Source organism: Symsagittifera roscoffensis, chromosome 6 (assembly GCF_963678635.1).
Source record: "Symsagittifera roscoffensis chromosome 6, txSymRosc1.1, whole genome shotgun sequence".
NCBI classification, from domain to species: Eukaryota; Metazoa; Xenacoelomorpha; order Acoela; family Convolutidae; genus Symsagittifera; species Symsagittifera roscoffensis.
Window position 1 is genome coordinate 19239232 of NC_087067.1, and position 16079 is coordinate 19255310.

A 16079-nucleotide genomic window follows, 5' to 3' on the forward strand; every position below is an offset into this window, starting at 1 on the left:
ATCCTTTTATGTAGCCTAACAAAATTTAAGCGGGTATAATTTTCGCAGTTTTGTCTATATATTTTTATTTGTTTGATGGTCAAAAAATGTCATTTTTACCATAAAAAACACCAACTTGTTTTAATAAAAACATTTTAAAACATTTGCGCCCTTTTTAGGAGGTTACACTCTTCTTTAATTTTGTGGGACTACATAAGTGGTTTGGTTCGGTGTAGTTTTATTAGCAATTTATCCTGTAGTTTTTGATTAAACAAAGCCAAAATTGATCGTTTTTGGGGTAAATTTTTGGGCCCGAACTTTGCAAAAGAAATTGCATCATATAATTTTGTTAAAATTTTAAGCAAGGTTGATTTTCTTGTTTTTTGTCTAAAATCAACTCAATTTGAGAAAAACGCGTTTTGAATTTCAAGTTTTATTCATTTTGCCCGGATTATTTACATCAGCACTGCATTAATCAACTTTTCATTTACTGTAATATTAACTGTAATTTAAAATTCGGAGGATAATCAACAAACCGCCACGTCTACAAGCCGTCATATCTTGAAGCCGAAATTGCATCAGAATAACGTAAATTACATCAGAGTTACATAACAATTGCATAATAACAATGACAATCTGATGTTTTGTTGTTATGTTGCAGAACAATATTAGATTTTGGCTTGTTGAAATGGTAATCCAATTTTCGATTTGTTGGCCATTCGGTTTGTTGGTCTACAACCAAAAATTCGACTCTTAACCGCTCTGTTTGGTTTCAGTTTAAAAGGAGAAGAAAATCCCTTAACTCGTACATATCTCACCCCTTATCCTCGCCCGACTCAGTTGTCATCTGATCACACCTGAAGATGGAGAGGAGCAACTCGACTTCTATGGACTTCATTCTCGGCTGGAACCGAGAACGACGAAACTCATCCCATGTAACAGGTAAACAGTCATCATTCAATTGTTCATCACAGACTTAGCATTTTGGGCAGCTAATAAACCCCCCCCCCCTCTCCTAAATAAAACACTTCACAACACTCTTCAACTTCCAGAAGAAACTAAAAACTGACTTTTACATTCCCCGGGTCGAGATCCCGCTCAAAAACCGCTCAAGATTTGAGCGGTTTGAGCGGTTTTCCAGCAAGATTTGAGCGGTTTGGGCGGTTTTTTTGGAAAAACCGCTCAAACCGCTCAAATCTTGCTTAAAAAAACCGCTCAAAAACCGCTCATTTCTTGCGGTGATTTTTGAACGGTTTTTCAAGCAAGAATTGAGCGGTTTTTGAGCGGTCTTCCCGGGTTGAGGTCCCAGATTCCCCCCATCCTCCCCCCCCCCCGCCAATGTACTCCCCCCCCCCCCCAACGTACCCCCTCAACGTATCCAACATCCAACAAACCCCCCCACCAACTTACCCCCCCCCCCCCCCCCCCAACGTACCCCCCCTCAACGTACCCCCCCCCCCCCTCAACGTACATCTCTAACTCAAGTATGGGACATCAACTCTAGTAAGAGGTGAGGGGGGACATCAACTCTAGTAAGAGGTGGGGGGGGGGGGTGGGTTGGTGTGCGATCTTATTATCGATTATTTTTGTTATTTTGTAGAAACTGACAATAAAAATCCTGACAGTATATTTGTTGTGTATGTCTAAAACATTGAACATATTCAGTAGAACAAATACAGCGAATATTAAGCTTCCAGCAAGTCAGCATAGACTAACGGATAACGTGTCTGACTTCGAATCAGAAGATTGCGGGTTCGAATCCCTCCGTGGTCGACTTTTTATTATTAAATCTTGCGCGGTTTTTGAGCGGTTTTTTAGATAAACCGCTCAAAACCGTTCAAATCTTGCGCGGTTTTTGAGCGGGTTTTTTTAGATAAACCGTTCAAAAACCGCTCAAACCGCTCATTTTGAAGCAAGATTTTGAGCGTAATTGTCTAAAAAAACCGCTCAAACCGCTCAAATCTTGCTTCAAATTAGGTTAAAAATCTCAACTCGGGTCACAAAAACCTCTAAACTCGACATCGATTTTGAGTCTTTTCAGATGCTAAGGTGCTAAAACTATTATTATTATTATTAATATTTATTATGCTACTGCTAGCTATGGCTAAGATCACTGTCTCTCAGTCGAACGGTCGGTTTTTTGACAATGATACGAGCTCGTTGCTTCAAGTGAGGAAACATTTCCCAGCCCATAGGAGTAGAAAAAAAGCATTCAGGTTTAAATCAGGGACTACACCGAAGATCTGTATTTTGGTCTGTTCGTTTGGACCCAAGATAGCTCAAAATATTATAAAAATGCTAATGAAAACCTTAATCAATTCAATGGTGCTAAAAAGCTGACTATGCTGTGCATGTGTTATAGGAAATAAGAAGATTTTGTTATCAACTTAAATTCAATCGATAATGTTATGTCTGATTCGAATCTGACCTCGAAATCATGAGAGCGACAGAGACTCATAAACAACTATTGAATATGGTGTTATGTTTAATAGGTACTTAATTTAGATCAGACATCTATATGATTACGTTTACATAAGGTTACTTAAGTAGGTATGGTTAAAGGTTAGAACTATAAACAATCTATGTAACGTGTTTTAGTTATACTGAGTTCTAATGGATATGCAGTATATCCGTACGGATAACATTGCCCCTTCCCTTCTTTTTTTCTATATGATCCTTCCCTTCTTTTTTTCTATATGATGAGCACATCATATGTTCTCCTGTATTTTATCCTCATCCTCGCTCGGTAGAGGTGAAGTCTGGGGGGGGCGTTCGTTGCAGATGAGGTTTGTGGTGTTTATTGGGTTATCGGTTCGCTGCTTTTCGCCGCCTTTGTGTGTTTTATGGGGCATTTAGGGCGATCTTGTCTCTCGCATTCTCTTTGAAATGTCATAGGGTTTTTCGTTGGCGAGATGGATTTGAGGATCTTCATTGCGTCATTAAAACTTTCAATGAGCGATTTGTCTGGTGAGTAGGAGGTACCAGTTGGTCTATCAATCACGTAACGTGAACTAATTGCTCTTTGATAAGGGCGTTGTGGTGAACCGGATTGTGTTGATGTAGTTATCGCCGTAACCAATTTATCACTCTGGTTATCCTGTGGTGAAATTGAGTGTGTGGTCGTTTTTATCGGTGTACACAGTGTATCTTCTGGATCGGCTGTGTCGCGTATGGAAGTGAGATGGCCACCTGTCCCGTCATTGGTCTCCTCAACCCTTAACTGTTCTGGCGTTTCGTCAGTTGTGTTGATTTCGATGCATTCGATATCTGTCGACGATTCGTGAGTCGTGCCTGCTGCCTGAACGATTGGGTCGGCATTTTGATTTTGCGGGTGTTGCATCGTTATGTGACAAACCTCGTTGTCCGCAGTGATATCATTGGCAATCGTGTTTATTGGAATTGCATTTCCAAATTTATTCGCAAGCGCGCTTGTTTTGGTCCTCGTGGATCTACGGCTTGGTAGGTTTTCCTGTGGCGGCGTGTTTTTCCTGTCAATCTTTTCGGCTGGGGGCATGTGTGGCAATTGTGTCATATCCTGGTTGATAGAATCGTCCGATGATATCGAGATCGACGTGTCACATTCAAATTCAATGTGTGTGTTATCTCTGCGTATTTTCTCTGGGCTGTCCTTTCCTTTTCGACTTGGAGACTTGAGGCTTTTAGTAGCCGTTGGTGGGTTTCTCGGAGGTTGTCTTTTCGACGTTCTCGGTGTCGCCTTATGGATAATATGTTGTCCTAGCGCCTTTCGGTTCATCGTTTGCCGGATGAGTTCCTCAATGTTTTTAGGTGGCTTTCGTTTGGGGCTTGCAGATGTCGATGATTTTTCCGCCGTGTTCTGTTGTTCCTTGGATGTCTGTTTTTTGGATTTTTGAGCCAGTTGGTTTTGTTTGTTGAACTCCTGCGGCTGAAATACGGGGTTTAGCTCTTGGTAAATGTTTGTATGCTACGAAGTCTTTTAGCTGCGCCTGTCTACATTTTCCGTAAATTCGAGGATCCGGTACAAAAGCTAGACCGTCGTGTCTTATTACTCTCGGTTGTTTTCCATCTTCCCGAACCCACGCAGTGTGCGGGGAGTAATTAATGATTGACCCGTTTTCGATTATTTTTAATTGTGCACCGAGTACCCCAGGATTTTTTGTTTTACGTGCTATTGTACCCAATTTTCTTGCCACTTGTTCCACACGTTTACCCAATTTTGGGTCTACGGTGTTCTGGGGTCCTTTAAAACGATCTTTTAGGAAAACCAGAGGGGCTCTTTCTAGCCTTTGTTTTTCTTGTTGTGTATGCCAACGAATTGGTTTTCTTATTCTAATGCTCGCTATATCATGTTGCGGGTTATCGGCGAGAAAAGATTTTTTGTAAGTCATAGGGTATGTTATTAAGTGGAAGATGCGCACCTATTGGGAATTTTTTCAACAAAGCTTGATCGAACTCCTCGTCCTCGTCAGTGTCCGAAAGTGTCACATGCTTCTTCTTCTGTGTGCTGGTTTGACTAGTGTTTGCTGGTCCCGCTGTCTTACTTCGAGCCGCCTGTGTTGATGGTCCCGCTGGTTTAAAGGATGGCTCTGGAAGGTAATTACTTTTATACACTACACTCAGCTCGTCCTCACTGTTAATGTCCCTGTTCCAAATCGCTTCGGGCGTGAGGGCAAATTTTGTGAGTTTCTTTTCATCTAAACACGAAAGTTTTGTGTTTTCCCAAGAGAGATTAGAGATTTTGGGTGTTGTGCCGATAATACTTAATGGGGTGTTTGGTTTACGCCCGTAGTGTGCTTCAAACGGCGTAATTTTTGTTAATGCGTGTGGGGTAATACGCAGTGTCCTGATTAACTCTGCCACGTCTGCCGCTAGTTTATACGGTGAATTATTTTTTATCTATCTTCATAATAGAGAGACGAGTTTTTAAAGTTCTGATGAGTCTTTCTACCATGCCCATTGAGCGATGATCGTCAACTGGGGCAAATATCAGTTTAAAGTTTTTTCTTTTACAATAGATCATAAATTTTTTAGCCCGAAACCCTTGAGCTTGGTCACACCGAATATTTCTTGGTACGCCGTGATTTACAAGATGAGTTTGCATAAATTTTTTGATCGTATCTGCCTTGTAATTTGCTACCAATTCTGCTGATGAGAATCTCGAGAATCTATCTTCCCCAACTAGGATGTACACGTCTTTATTTTTGTCATCCGGCAAAGGTCCGGCAAAATCCAATTGGATTTCCTCATTTGGTTCGACTACTGCGTCTAGGATAGTGAAGTGTTTTTTTTCCGGATATTACTCGAAGGTTCTTACCTTTGGCGCGACATTCCTTGCAATTTTGCGCTGCTGTAACTATATCTCTATGGAGATATGGATACCATATGTGCTTGGCAGCTTCCAGCATGCCACCTTGTCCCGGATGAGTTAAGTGGATCGAGTCTAGAATGATTTGCCTTAACTGCTTTGGAATTACTACTCTGTCGTTGTAGAGTAAGACGTTGTTACGGACGGACAATCGGTCAAGCACATTGTAAAAATATAGTCCGTAGCAGGCTTTGATCTGATCCCACTTTTGTTGGCGTACCATATTGATCAGGGGTTGAAGATTTCGATCACGTTTCGTGGCCGCCGCGATAAAGTCTACGTCGAGTGCTTTTCGGAGATTTTTCCGAAATAGCGGTACGTCTTCTTCATCCATAGTGATGGCTTGACATTCTGCCGGGTGGTCTGGAGGGTCTGTTTGGCATAACTGGTCTGACTTTTTATTAAAAGTAAAACTGTCTTCCGACGGGATCACTTGATGCATTACATCGCTGAATGAAAGGGATGTTGGGGTTTGTTCCTCTGGAATCTCTGTAAATGATGCAAAGTTGGTAGGCGGAATTGTTACTGTCGTTTGCTGTCCGCTGTGACATTTTCGTAAAAGTCGTTTAAACGGGGGTAGCGCCATCCCTGTGTGAAATTGTCGGTTCATCTGGGTGTGAAGTGGAGTGCTGGATTGTGTGACGAAGTAAGGCTGGTTAGAACGATTTCGATAGAAGGTTTTTTCTTTTTGATTTTTCTTTAATGGGGATTGATTCGAAATGTCTGAATTAGATAGAGAGTGACTGTTTTTCAGAAGTGCACTATTAACAGTGAATTCTGTTGATTTTGCGTGCGAATCTGAACGAGGAAAGTTTTCGTTCCGGTCGAGCTGTAACGTGCGTTGAACTCCGTTTGGCTTTTCGATCATTTCAATATTAGCTATAGTGCTGTCTTGAAATTCAAGGCAAGAAAGGAAATCATCAATAAGTGCAACTACAAAATGTTCGTCTCAATACGCGGGGGGTTGTGATTTGCCCACCGGGTGGCGCAAAAATATAATCAATTAAGCCCATTTTGCTGCCGGAAAGGTGTTTTATATCAAAATCAAATGGGAGGAGACGGTCAATCCATCTAGTGAGGCGACTTTGATATGTTTTATTACTTTTATTGCTGTTTAGGGCACTAACCAAAGCTTAGTGGTCAGTAATTAATGTAAAGCGGCGGCCATACAGATAATATTTAAAATGATCAATGGCCCATACCGCAGCTAGAAGTTCCAACTCGTTTACTGAATATTTAGTTTCGCACGTATTTAAAAATCTGGAGGCATATGCCACCGAAGCCCATCCATCTGGAGTTTCTTGTTCCAGCGCTGCTCCAATACCAACGCGGCTTGCGTCGCAAACTATTCTTGTCTCACGATTACTCACAAAACGTCGATTTTCTGTGATGTTTTGGACCGCTGTGAGGATAGTTTTAAATGCCTTATCATGTTTTTGTTCCCAAACGTAGTGGAATTTTGAAGAAGATGATAAAAGTGGTCTCGTCTCAATGGTGCACACAATTGCGCCAGATTTGGTATAAATTTATTTAAATGGTGGACTGATCCCATAAAACTTTTTAATTATTTGAACGTTGTAGGGTGGTGGAGTTTAGTGATTGCGGCGGTTTTCTTGTGCATTGGTATGGTTCCGTATTCATTTATGACAAAACCCAGCCATTCGACTTTTTTACAGCCGAATTTACACTTATTTACCGAAATAGCCATTTTTTCTTGATCTAACTTGTCTTAAACCCTTTTCAATTTATCGATATGTTGTTCTTTTGTTCCGTGGGATATAATGAAGATGTCGTCGAGAAAAGCGAAGGTATCTTTTTTGTTGTTTAAAGTTAGATCAATGGCTTTCTGGAATTCTGCGGGCATATCCGTGAGCCCGTAGAATCCAGTTTGAAATTGATAGCTGCCGGTTGCTTGTCCGCCAATTATACTAAAATTACACTGCGTTTTAGTTGTATCATCCAATTTCAGTTGACTGTAGGCATATCGTAGGTAAATTGTGGAAAAATATGTTGTCCCTGGTTTTCCATTACCTTCTTGAGCTGATTGAGTTACGTTGTCCAAGAGTACGTCAATATGTGACATTTGATACTTGTTTTTATGTATCATTTTGTTAATTTGTTTGGAGTCCATTGCTAGTTTTATTGTATGATCTTTCTTTACAGTTATTACAATTGGACTAATGAACTGTTTGTCGCTACAGCTATCAAGTTTCACAATATGGCCTTGATCAATTAAAGATTTGATTTCTTGTTCAATTTTTTCCTGAATATGTATCGGAATTTTGCGTCCTTTTTGTTGAAGCGCCTTGAAATCGTTTAGGAACTTTGTGTGAACTATGTGATTTTTTGAACGTCCGATGCGTGTACACAACCCCGGGTATGTTGATTTGACCCAATTGGTCATGACTGGATCTGATTGGTCTGTGTCAACTATATAATTGATTGACTTACCAGTTGGTTTTTCTTGGTGAAGATGTATGCCTAGTTGCGGTAGGAGATTTCTTCCCCAGATATTCGCCCGCTTATCGTCAACCACAATAAATGGGGCGGTGTTGATTGTCCACCCTCCTGATTCTATTGGTGTAATCAGCCTGTCGAACGTAGAAATTTTGTAGCCATTATAGCATACCATTCTATTTGCCTCGTCATCTTGGTTCAACTGAATGCGTCTTGTATTTGTCACTGTATTCTGTAGTGTAGTGGCTGTTTTATTGTTGACAAATGACGTTGGAGACCCTGTATCCGCAATGAAAACAATATCATTGTCCCCTATCTTTACCCGAATGAGGTGTCCTTTCAAGTCGTCTGCCTTTAGTTTGTCTGCCGTTTCCTCCTGGAAGCTCACTGCGTTTACGCTGTGGTCATTTGGATGGATGAGGTCCCATCCCGGAACGACATCCCCTGCCTGGAGATAATCGACGTACGCCGTTATATCTGTGTCCTGCAAATTTAGTTCGGGATTTTGTTCTTCACTGATTGCATTGACGTTTGAAGAATTACAGAGTCTGGCGTAGTGTCCTCTTTTCGTGCATTTATTGCAGATTTTATCTTTTGCCGGGCATTGTTGAAGATTTCCGGGTCCGAACGAATTTCCGCACTTAAAACAAGATTGTTTTCTGTCGCTGCCTTGTCGTTGTGAAGTTCCCCGCTGTGGTTGTCCTCGACCTCTGTTCCCCCGTCTATTATTGCGATATGAGTCCCCTCCTCGTTTTGAATGAACCCAACTGGTTCGGATTTTCTGCCTGTCTGCTTAGAAGAAAATGTTGAGGAACCTTGCTTGCGTATTTGGAGCTGGTTTTCCAAACCTTTCTCTCTGCGTATTGCATATTCGAATGCTTGTGCGGGGGGATTTCGTCTCGGCCAGTAGGTCTTTTTGTACCTCCTCATTCGTCATATTTGCTGTGAATAGATCTCGAATAATTTCGGTTTCCAAAGTGTTAGCGTTGCAGTTGGAACATTTGAAGTTTCCTTTAATGACAAGTTCCGTGAGGCTACAGTGGAACTGCTCTAATGTTTCCGTCTTGTTCTGCTTTCTGGTGAACGCTTCGTATCTATCGAACGTAACGTTGCGGTCTTTGACGAAGAGATGCTCTAATCTATTCCAAAATGCCCTCGTTGATGTTTATTGTATTTTTAAATCTGGGAAAAGTTGACTGAGACGTCTTTGTCCCTCGTTTCCGAGACTGAGGTAAATATAGCTTCGGACTTTATGTCGGCTTCCTCCCATGGAATTCCGTCCACGGTGGGTCCCAAGTTATCCAATTGAGCACACTGGTTATCCCACTGGATCTTTTTCTCTTGGTTGCGTATGTTCTGGTCCCTAGTTTGCGATTGCGTTTACCCCTCGATAGGGAGTTCATAACCAGGTTCTTGAGGTTTTCGTACTACGGGTGGATCTCGTAATAGTTTCTGCAGATTTATTCCGTATTTTGCGACTATTCCTAAATAGGGCTGCTGGTTCCATTTCTCCCACTCGGTTGGGGGTTCCGCCGAGGCTTTCTGCCAGAATGGGTCGATACCCAGTGGGTTTTTTGTGAGTGCTGGCTGCGCCATGTTATACCCACGGATTCTGTGTATATCGGTTAGATATGATTTGAGACATACTGTGTAATAGAAATAGGAAATAAGAAGATTTTGTTATCAAGTTAAATTCAATCGATAATGTTATGTCTGATTCGAATCTGACCTCGAAATCATGAGAGCGACAGAGACTCATAAATAACTATTGAATATGGTGTTAGGTTTAATAGGTACTTAATTTAGATCAGACATCTATATGATTACGTTTACATAAGGTTACATAAGTAGGTATGGTTAAAGGTTAGAACTATAAACAATCTGTGTAACGTGTTTTAGTTATACTGAGTTCTAATGGATATCCAGTATATCCGTACGGATAACAGCATGTTTGCTCAACTTTCCCTCGTGGTGAAATGGGGGTCTTCACGTAATATTCGATACTTCAAAAAACTAACTTCTCGAATCATTTTTTCATGAAGCAAAGCTTCGGGTGTTTTTGTCCACGCAAACGCATGTGCCACAAACAGATGCAGACAAAGTCAAATCGTGTCATATCAACGTCTTTTCGTTCTTGATTTGTTCGTAAAGAATTTTCGCGGTGAAGATTGAAGAAGTGAAAAAAAAAACAATTCATGCTTAGTCCTTTTAAGTTTGTGAAAGCGATTTCAATTTTATTATAGTTTTTTAATAACATTTTTTTTGTAGTTTGATCTAAGCTTGCTTTTAGTTTAGCTACTCCCTCCCTCTAAACGCACATAACCGCTAAAGCTGATCGAATCACGTTTTCAATCTGTGATCAACTTCTGTGATCAACTGGATAATCTTGTTTAATGATCGGATCACTTCACGAGTTATGGCGTAGGGTGTAGTTTCCATTTTTTCAAAACATTTTTCAAACGTTTTCGTCATATCTCAAAAAAATATCATATCAAAGTACTTTCAGCCGTGATTCGGATTCCAAAAAGTTCAAAAAATTAGTCTAGAGGCTGACTTCAAAGTTGATTTTTCTACTACTTTCTACTTGTGTTGTTTCGCTTAATTCAATCTCCTTTTCTGGAAAAAGTAACAGGAATTCATGACAAAAAGTTAAAAAACAAAGTGAAAAAATTTTCCGGTTTTGCTTTTTGAATATATTTTTTTTACAAATCTTTTTGTTTGGAACATTATATGCTACTTGCAAAACCAACGTTTTGAATGTTTTGAAGCTATATATATTTCTCTTATATTATAAGAACAATTATCTCTATAAAATTAATTTTCAACAATTTTTTTTGTTTTAAGCAACGAACAAGGAAGAATTCATGAATGAGAAAAGAGACCAAGATCGAGACAGCCCAAACAACACGTACATTCTGGACTTGCGGATAGACGAGAAAAAGGAGGTCGAGGAGAAAAGACGGCCGAGCGAGTTCAAACAGAAAGAGGTCAACATGATGACAATCGACGGAATCGATCGAATCGATGGCCGGGTCAAAATCAAGAGACCCGACAACGAGAAGTTCGGGTGTCATCAATGCGGAAAAAAGTATGCCAGTTCATCTAACCTATCGCGACATAAGCAGACGCATCGAAGCATAGACAGCGAGTCTGCTAAAACCTGTCCTCAATGTACTAAAGTATACGTCTCAATGCCGGCGCTTGCAATGCATTTATTAACACACCAGCTACAGCATAAATGTGACACGTGTGGAAAAAGTTTCTCAAGGTCATGGCTTTTGCAATGTCACTTGAGATCGCATTCGGGTGAAAAGCCATTCGGCTGTGCGCACTGCGGCAGGTCATTCGGCGACCGGTCAAACTTAAGAGCTCACATGCATTTACACACAACTGAAAAACAACACAATTGTGATTACTGCGGAAAAAATTTTGCTCTGAAATCTTATTTGAATAAACACAATGAAACGTGCAGGACTCAAGACATGGATTCAAATACGTCAGCCGAGTTTTTTCAACAGCAATTAAACGCATTCCAACTTGCATCTCTTGATGATAATACGGAAGTTTCCAGGAGCAGCTAGCCCGGTTTTGTTACGTAATAAAAACTAGAGTTAGAAAAAATAACGTTAAAAAATTGCGTGAAATTATTTTCTTCGCAATTCCAGATCTTGATCGGAGTTCTAGGTCTTGTTCCAAAAAATATTAAGTTTGAAGAAGGTTTTTACTCGAAAATTGAGTGTGTGCTACATATCATTTCAAATGGAGTTGTTGTTCCCTAAATTTTTGTTCCTTTATTTACAACTGATTCCCATTCCAAATTTGAAGCCATTCAATTTCCGTTACTTTGATTCCGTTACCTTATTTCTTTTATAACTTTTGTTATTACTTGCTTAATTAGTTTAGTAATGATTTTAATTACGACATATTTCTATCCGAGATAGCGAAAATTTAGCGAAAGTTTAGAAATTTCAGCACAAAAATGTATTCCCTACTCCAGCAATTGTTAGATGCAACCAAGATTGATTGTGTAACTCTTTTAGCTTATACTAATTTTTCATCTCATTCTAGATTAGTTTCTGACTTTAAAGCGGGCCAAATTGTTCTTAATGACAGAACTTGGGTACAAAACTGCAATTTTCTTAAAGTAGAACTTTGTACGTTTTGAGCCCTGCCCAAAAATCAAAATGGACCAAATTTTGACACACATTTCGAGCTTCCAAAGATATTTTGAACTACATTTCCGGGTCGAGTGCAGATCTTTTCATGTTGCCAGTATATAGCTCGACAAGTTTGAAAACTGATTGAATTAAGAAGAAGTTGTGATCCTGCCGATACTTGATGGACTTGTAGCAAGTAACCGGCAAGTTGTGAAAAGTAACCGGCTATATCACTGCAAAAAAGAGTCTCGCTCCAAGACCGTCTGGCGTTCAGATATCGACACCTATCAACTCTGTTTCATGATCAAACTATTTTATCACATTTAAGTTACAATTATCAGTTTTATTAACAATACTATCAATTATAAATATATATGAATGGAACATTTGAGTAAGTCTATGCTTATGTACCATACCTATCTGTATCCGACTATTGCTTGAATTTGAATCGCTTAAAATAATTTGTTTGTTTTAATTTTTGACTTACTAGCATTTCGTTAGCTTTGATTGTGAAATGTTCATGTTAGGAAAATGAAGCATGATTTGTTAATAAAATTTTTGTTGTCTCATTGTTTTTCATGCTTTCTAATAGTCAGCTGAAAACCTTGCATATCTGTTGGAAATAAATGTCAAGATAATTAAAAAGTCTTAGATGTTTGAGCTCTGTCTTTGATTGAGAGCAGTCGTATGAAGAAACAACTTAATTAGAGCTTGAGACTTTTCGTATCAAAGGAAAATCGCAACAGTTTCATGTGCATTCAGGGGACAGATTTAGGGAGGGACCCCCTCATAAACAAAATGGTCCGTTTTCTTTCGTTTTCTTTGATCGTCCCGACAAATTTTTTACAAGTCTAGAGACGACTTGTCTGTGAATTCCAGAGACCTACGCATACTAAATTATGTGCGTATCCAATGCACAGTGTGGACTCGTAATGCAATGTATACTAATTTTACAGGAAAGAGCGCGCCAAAAAAAACGCAATTGTTTGGTTAAGATTTTCCAAAAAATGCCCAAAACGGCATTTCTTGCCTGCTTTTTCTAAAATTTGCCTGTGGCCCAAAATTTTTGGTCAAAATAGGGTCTTTATAGTGTTCTGGGGGCGCCAGGAAAGTGAATTTTGTCGACAAAAAAGGTTAACAACATTTTTGAAAATCCGCACCCTCCCCTCGAGAAAAACTTAGATCCGCTTCTGTGTGCACTTAAACGTTTTAAGCAACTTAGGTTTAAAAATGAAAAAAAAAAGAAAACAAAAAAAACTAAAATTAACTAAGTTTGTTTTTCCTAATACAACTTGAATGGTAGATTAATGCGCAAACTGCAAAAAGTGTAGAATAATTTTTATAATCATATCCCAATTTACACGACAAGAGGTTAAGGTCTCATTGTAACCATCGCTGCTTCAGTTATTTGTTGTCATCAGAATGTTACTTTCACTGTGAGTTATAACCGAGGTGGTTAACTCATAGAGTAATTTCGGATAGGGTACACCGTCTGCTCGTCACGCTATCTTATTTTCGGCCGGATAGATACGTGCAACTTCTTAGTCTAATACCGATCCTAATCTTACTCTTATACTATCTAGTCTCAGGGTGTTTAACTAGTATCTGCTAGGCTCAATAGATCTAGGGTATACTGGTTTCTTGCGGTTGCTGAAGTCTTCTTGGAGAGTCAACTAATTTCTAAGTTAAATTCAAATCTCTCTGGTGCTGAAATTACAAGTAATTCCAGCACTTACAAATAAGTGGGTCGTTAGTTAGATGGATCATGATTGGTTAATATTAAATACTTTACAGTGGTAAAATATCTAATTTATCCAATCATAAAATGTATTTTAGATCAGGTTCCACCCATCCGGGTTTTACAGAGTTTTTTAGAATAGTCTTTCTGCAATTCAAAAGATGGATGATGAACGTTGGTATTTGGCGAACATCATATTTCGTCTGGGTTCTCTTGTTAGAGAAGTTCCAGATTCAATCGTTGTGTCTTCTTATGACAATGACTGGGTTTTCGCAACAAACTCAAATCTGATTTCAGAATGGTTGGCTATGACAGGTTTTTTCGTTTCATGTAGAGAACTTCTTTGTGTTTGACCTTGTCTGGGAATGGCGTGGAGATTGTGCGTGGAGGGGATGCCTGGTTACTCGGATCTGTACGTATACTTGAACATCGAGGTGGTCATTGTTCTAGTTCAATGAAGTCCTTTTCTGCGAAGTCAAGTCGTACTCTAAATCCTTTGAGTTGTGATTATGGGCGGCATATTGATTGTGGTTGGCCATTCTTTTTCGATTGTAGTGGGGTCATTTTGTCTTTGGATGTTCGTCTTTGGTGTTGTATGCTGATCTATATACTGCAAGGTATAATTTACATTTTATAAAATTTTTATTAGTTTAGTGTTTTTAGTTATGATTTTGGTTAGTTGTTTTCACAAAAGCTTTCTGTTTTAGTTCAGTTATTTTGAAGAGTTACTCACCCTTGAGTACCTCTTATTAAAAATAGGAGTGTGGTCACAAAGCGTGGATGTAGCGCGGTGGGTTAGGCCGGCTATAGAGCATGCTCAGGACGTCCTCTCTGGTGGGTTAGGCCAGGAGTGGGAGTATGATTTCGTGCGGTTTCTGTGAGAAGTCCTGTTATGTGATAACGTTTTATGTTGGGTTTATTGTGGTTTTTCTTATGTTTCGTTGGTTGTGTCCTTTTTTCAAAAATCGAATTGTTTTTTGTATGGGTTTGTCTTTCGACTTTTTTGTGTTTTATTATTTCTTTCTTTGACTTTATAATAGTCTTCAAAAGAATAAATTATCCAGTTTTAAACTGGGTTAATCCGGTTTGGGTACCGTTGGTTTCCTTTTCTTAGTCATGCTGTTATTCTATGTGTTGTGTTGTTTAGTAAGCTGCGTTGGTTAGTTTTGTTTAGTATATAATTCCTTTCCAACCGGGTTAAAGGAAAGTTTGAAATTTGTTATCGTGTGTTAGAGTTGTTGAGTGTGAAAGCTTGAAACTGAAATTCATTATTTAAACAATTCTTCGTGGGCGAGCTGTGCGAGTTTGGATAGAATTCTTGTGCGAGTGAATGAAAATATCAAAAGGTTAGTACTGCATTTGCGTTTTAATAATTTACTAAATAGAATTTCAATTTTATTGCTTGTTTTGGGGAAAAATTAAGTTACAAATTTTCATCATTATTAGAATTACTGCTTTTAGGGAAATAATTTATAAACTAATTTATTACATTTGTATGAATTCTATTTAATTTAGCTGGTGCAAAAGATTATTAGAGTTTTGAACAATTTGAAGAAGTTTTCTATTTTTTATTTTTCTTTTGTGTATTTTGCAGATGATCGTGAGATGAAGACTAAAAATCTAAATAAAACATGGATAAAGAATGGTTAGTGTTTTATTTTTAATTTTATTAGTATATTTATAAATTATACTTACCTGTTAGTCGTCGGGGAAAAAACCGTGGGGGAAGATGTCGTGGATTATGTCGGAGTTTGTTAGTAACTTTGCTAATATGCGAATGATGTTTTTAATTTGAAGCAGTGGCCAAAGCAATTGAAGTGCTTTAATGGTTTTTAGTTCTTCAGTGCCAACTGCAAAATCATAAGGTGTGTTTTGGATGAGATTATATAATTTGTGGTTATATTTAGTGTTGTGGATGAATTCTAATATAGGGATTTCTATAGGTTGAACAAATTCATGTGGGATAAGGAAGGGTCTGGATTCTTCTGCGTTGAAGGTCTTTGTGATGGGACAAAAAATATACATTTGGGTTATGGGATCATAATTGCGAAGAATACCGTGAAGGTTAGTATCTTTGATGCAATATGTGAAGTTAAGAAAAAATGGTGATGTGTATTTAGAGTTAATAAATTGAAAACGATGGTGTGGTTGTCTTGATGGAGTGTGTAGGTCAAAGTGATTTTGTATAAAGCGGTAATATGTATATGTGTGGGTTTGTTTAGTGCGTAACATAATGTCATGTGAGCAGTGCAAATCTCTTTCATGTGGTGCAAGGAAATGAAAGGTTAGTGAAAATAATTGAAATCTTTCTTTAAAACTTTCGTAAGCTTGTGTGTCGGTTAGTGCTTCAGAAATGATGTGGTCGAATTTGCGATCAAATATGTTGAGTGTGAAAACATATGGT

At 38.8% G+C, this 16079-nt stretch overlaps 1 protein-coding gene across 1 annotated transcript; it reads left to right on the forward strand.

The window, feature by feature from the left end:
• The first annotated feature begins 759 nt into the window (after window positions 1–759).
• On the forward strand, window positions 760–12470 carry LOC134847866 (transcriptional repressor scratch 2-like). The gene is made up of 2 exons (XM_063865119.1): window positions 760–921; window positions 10625–12470. Exons 1-2 carry the CDS (start codon window positions 843–845, stop codon window positions 11359–11361), a joined length of 816 nt encoding a protein of 271 aa, XP_063721189.1. The 5' UTR covers window positions 760–842; the 3' UTR covers window positions 11362–12470.
• The last annotated feature ends 3609 nt before the right edge of the window (window positions 12471–16079 follow it).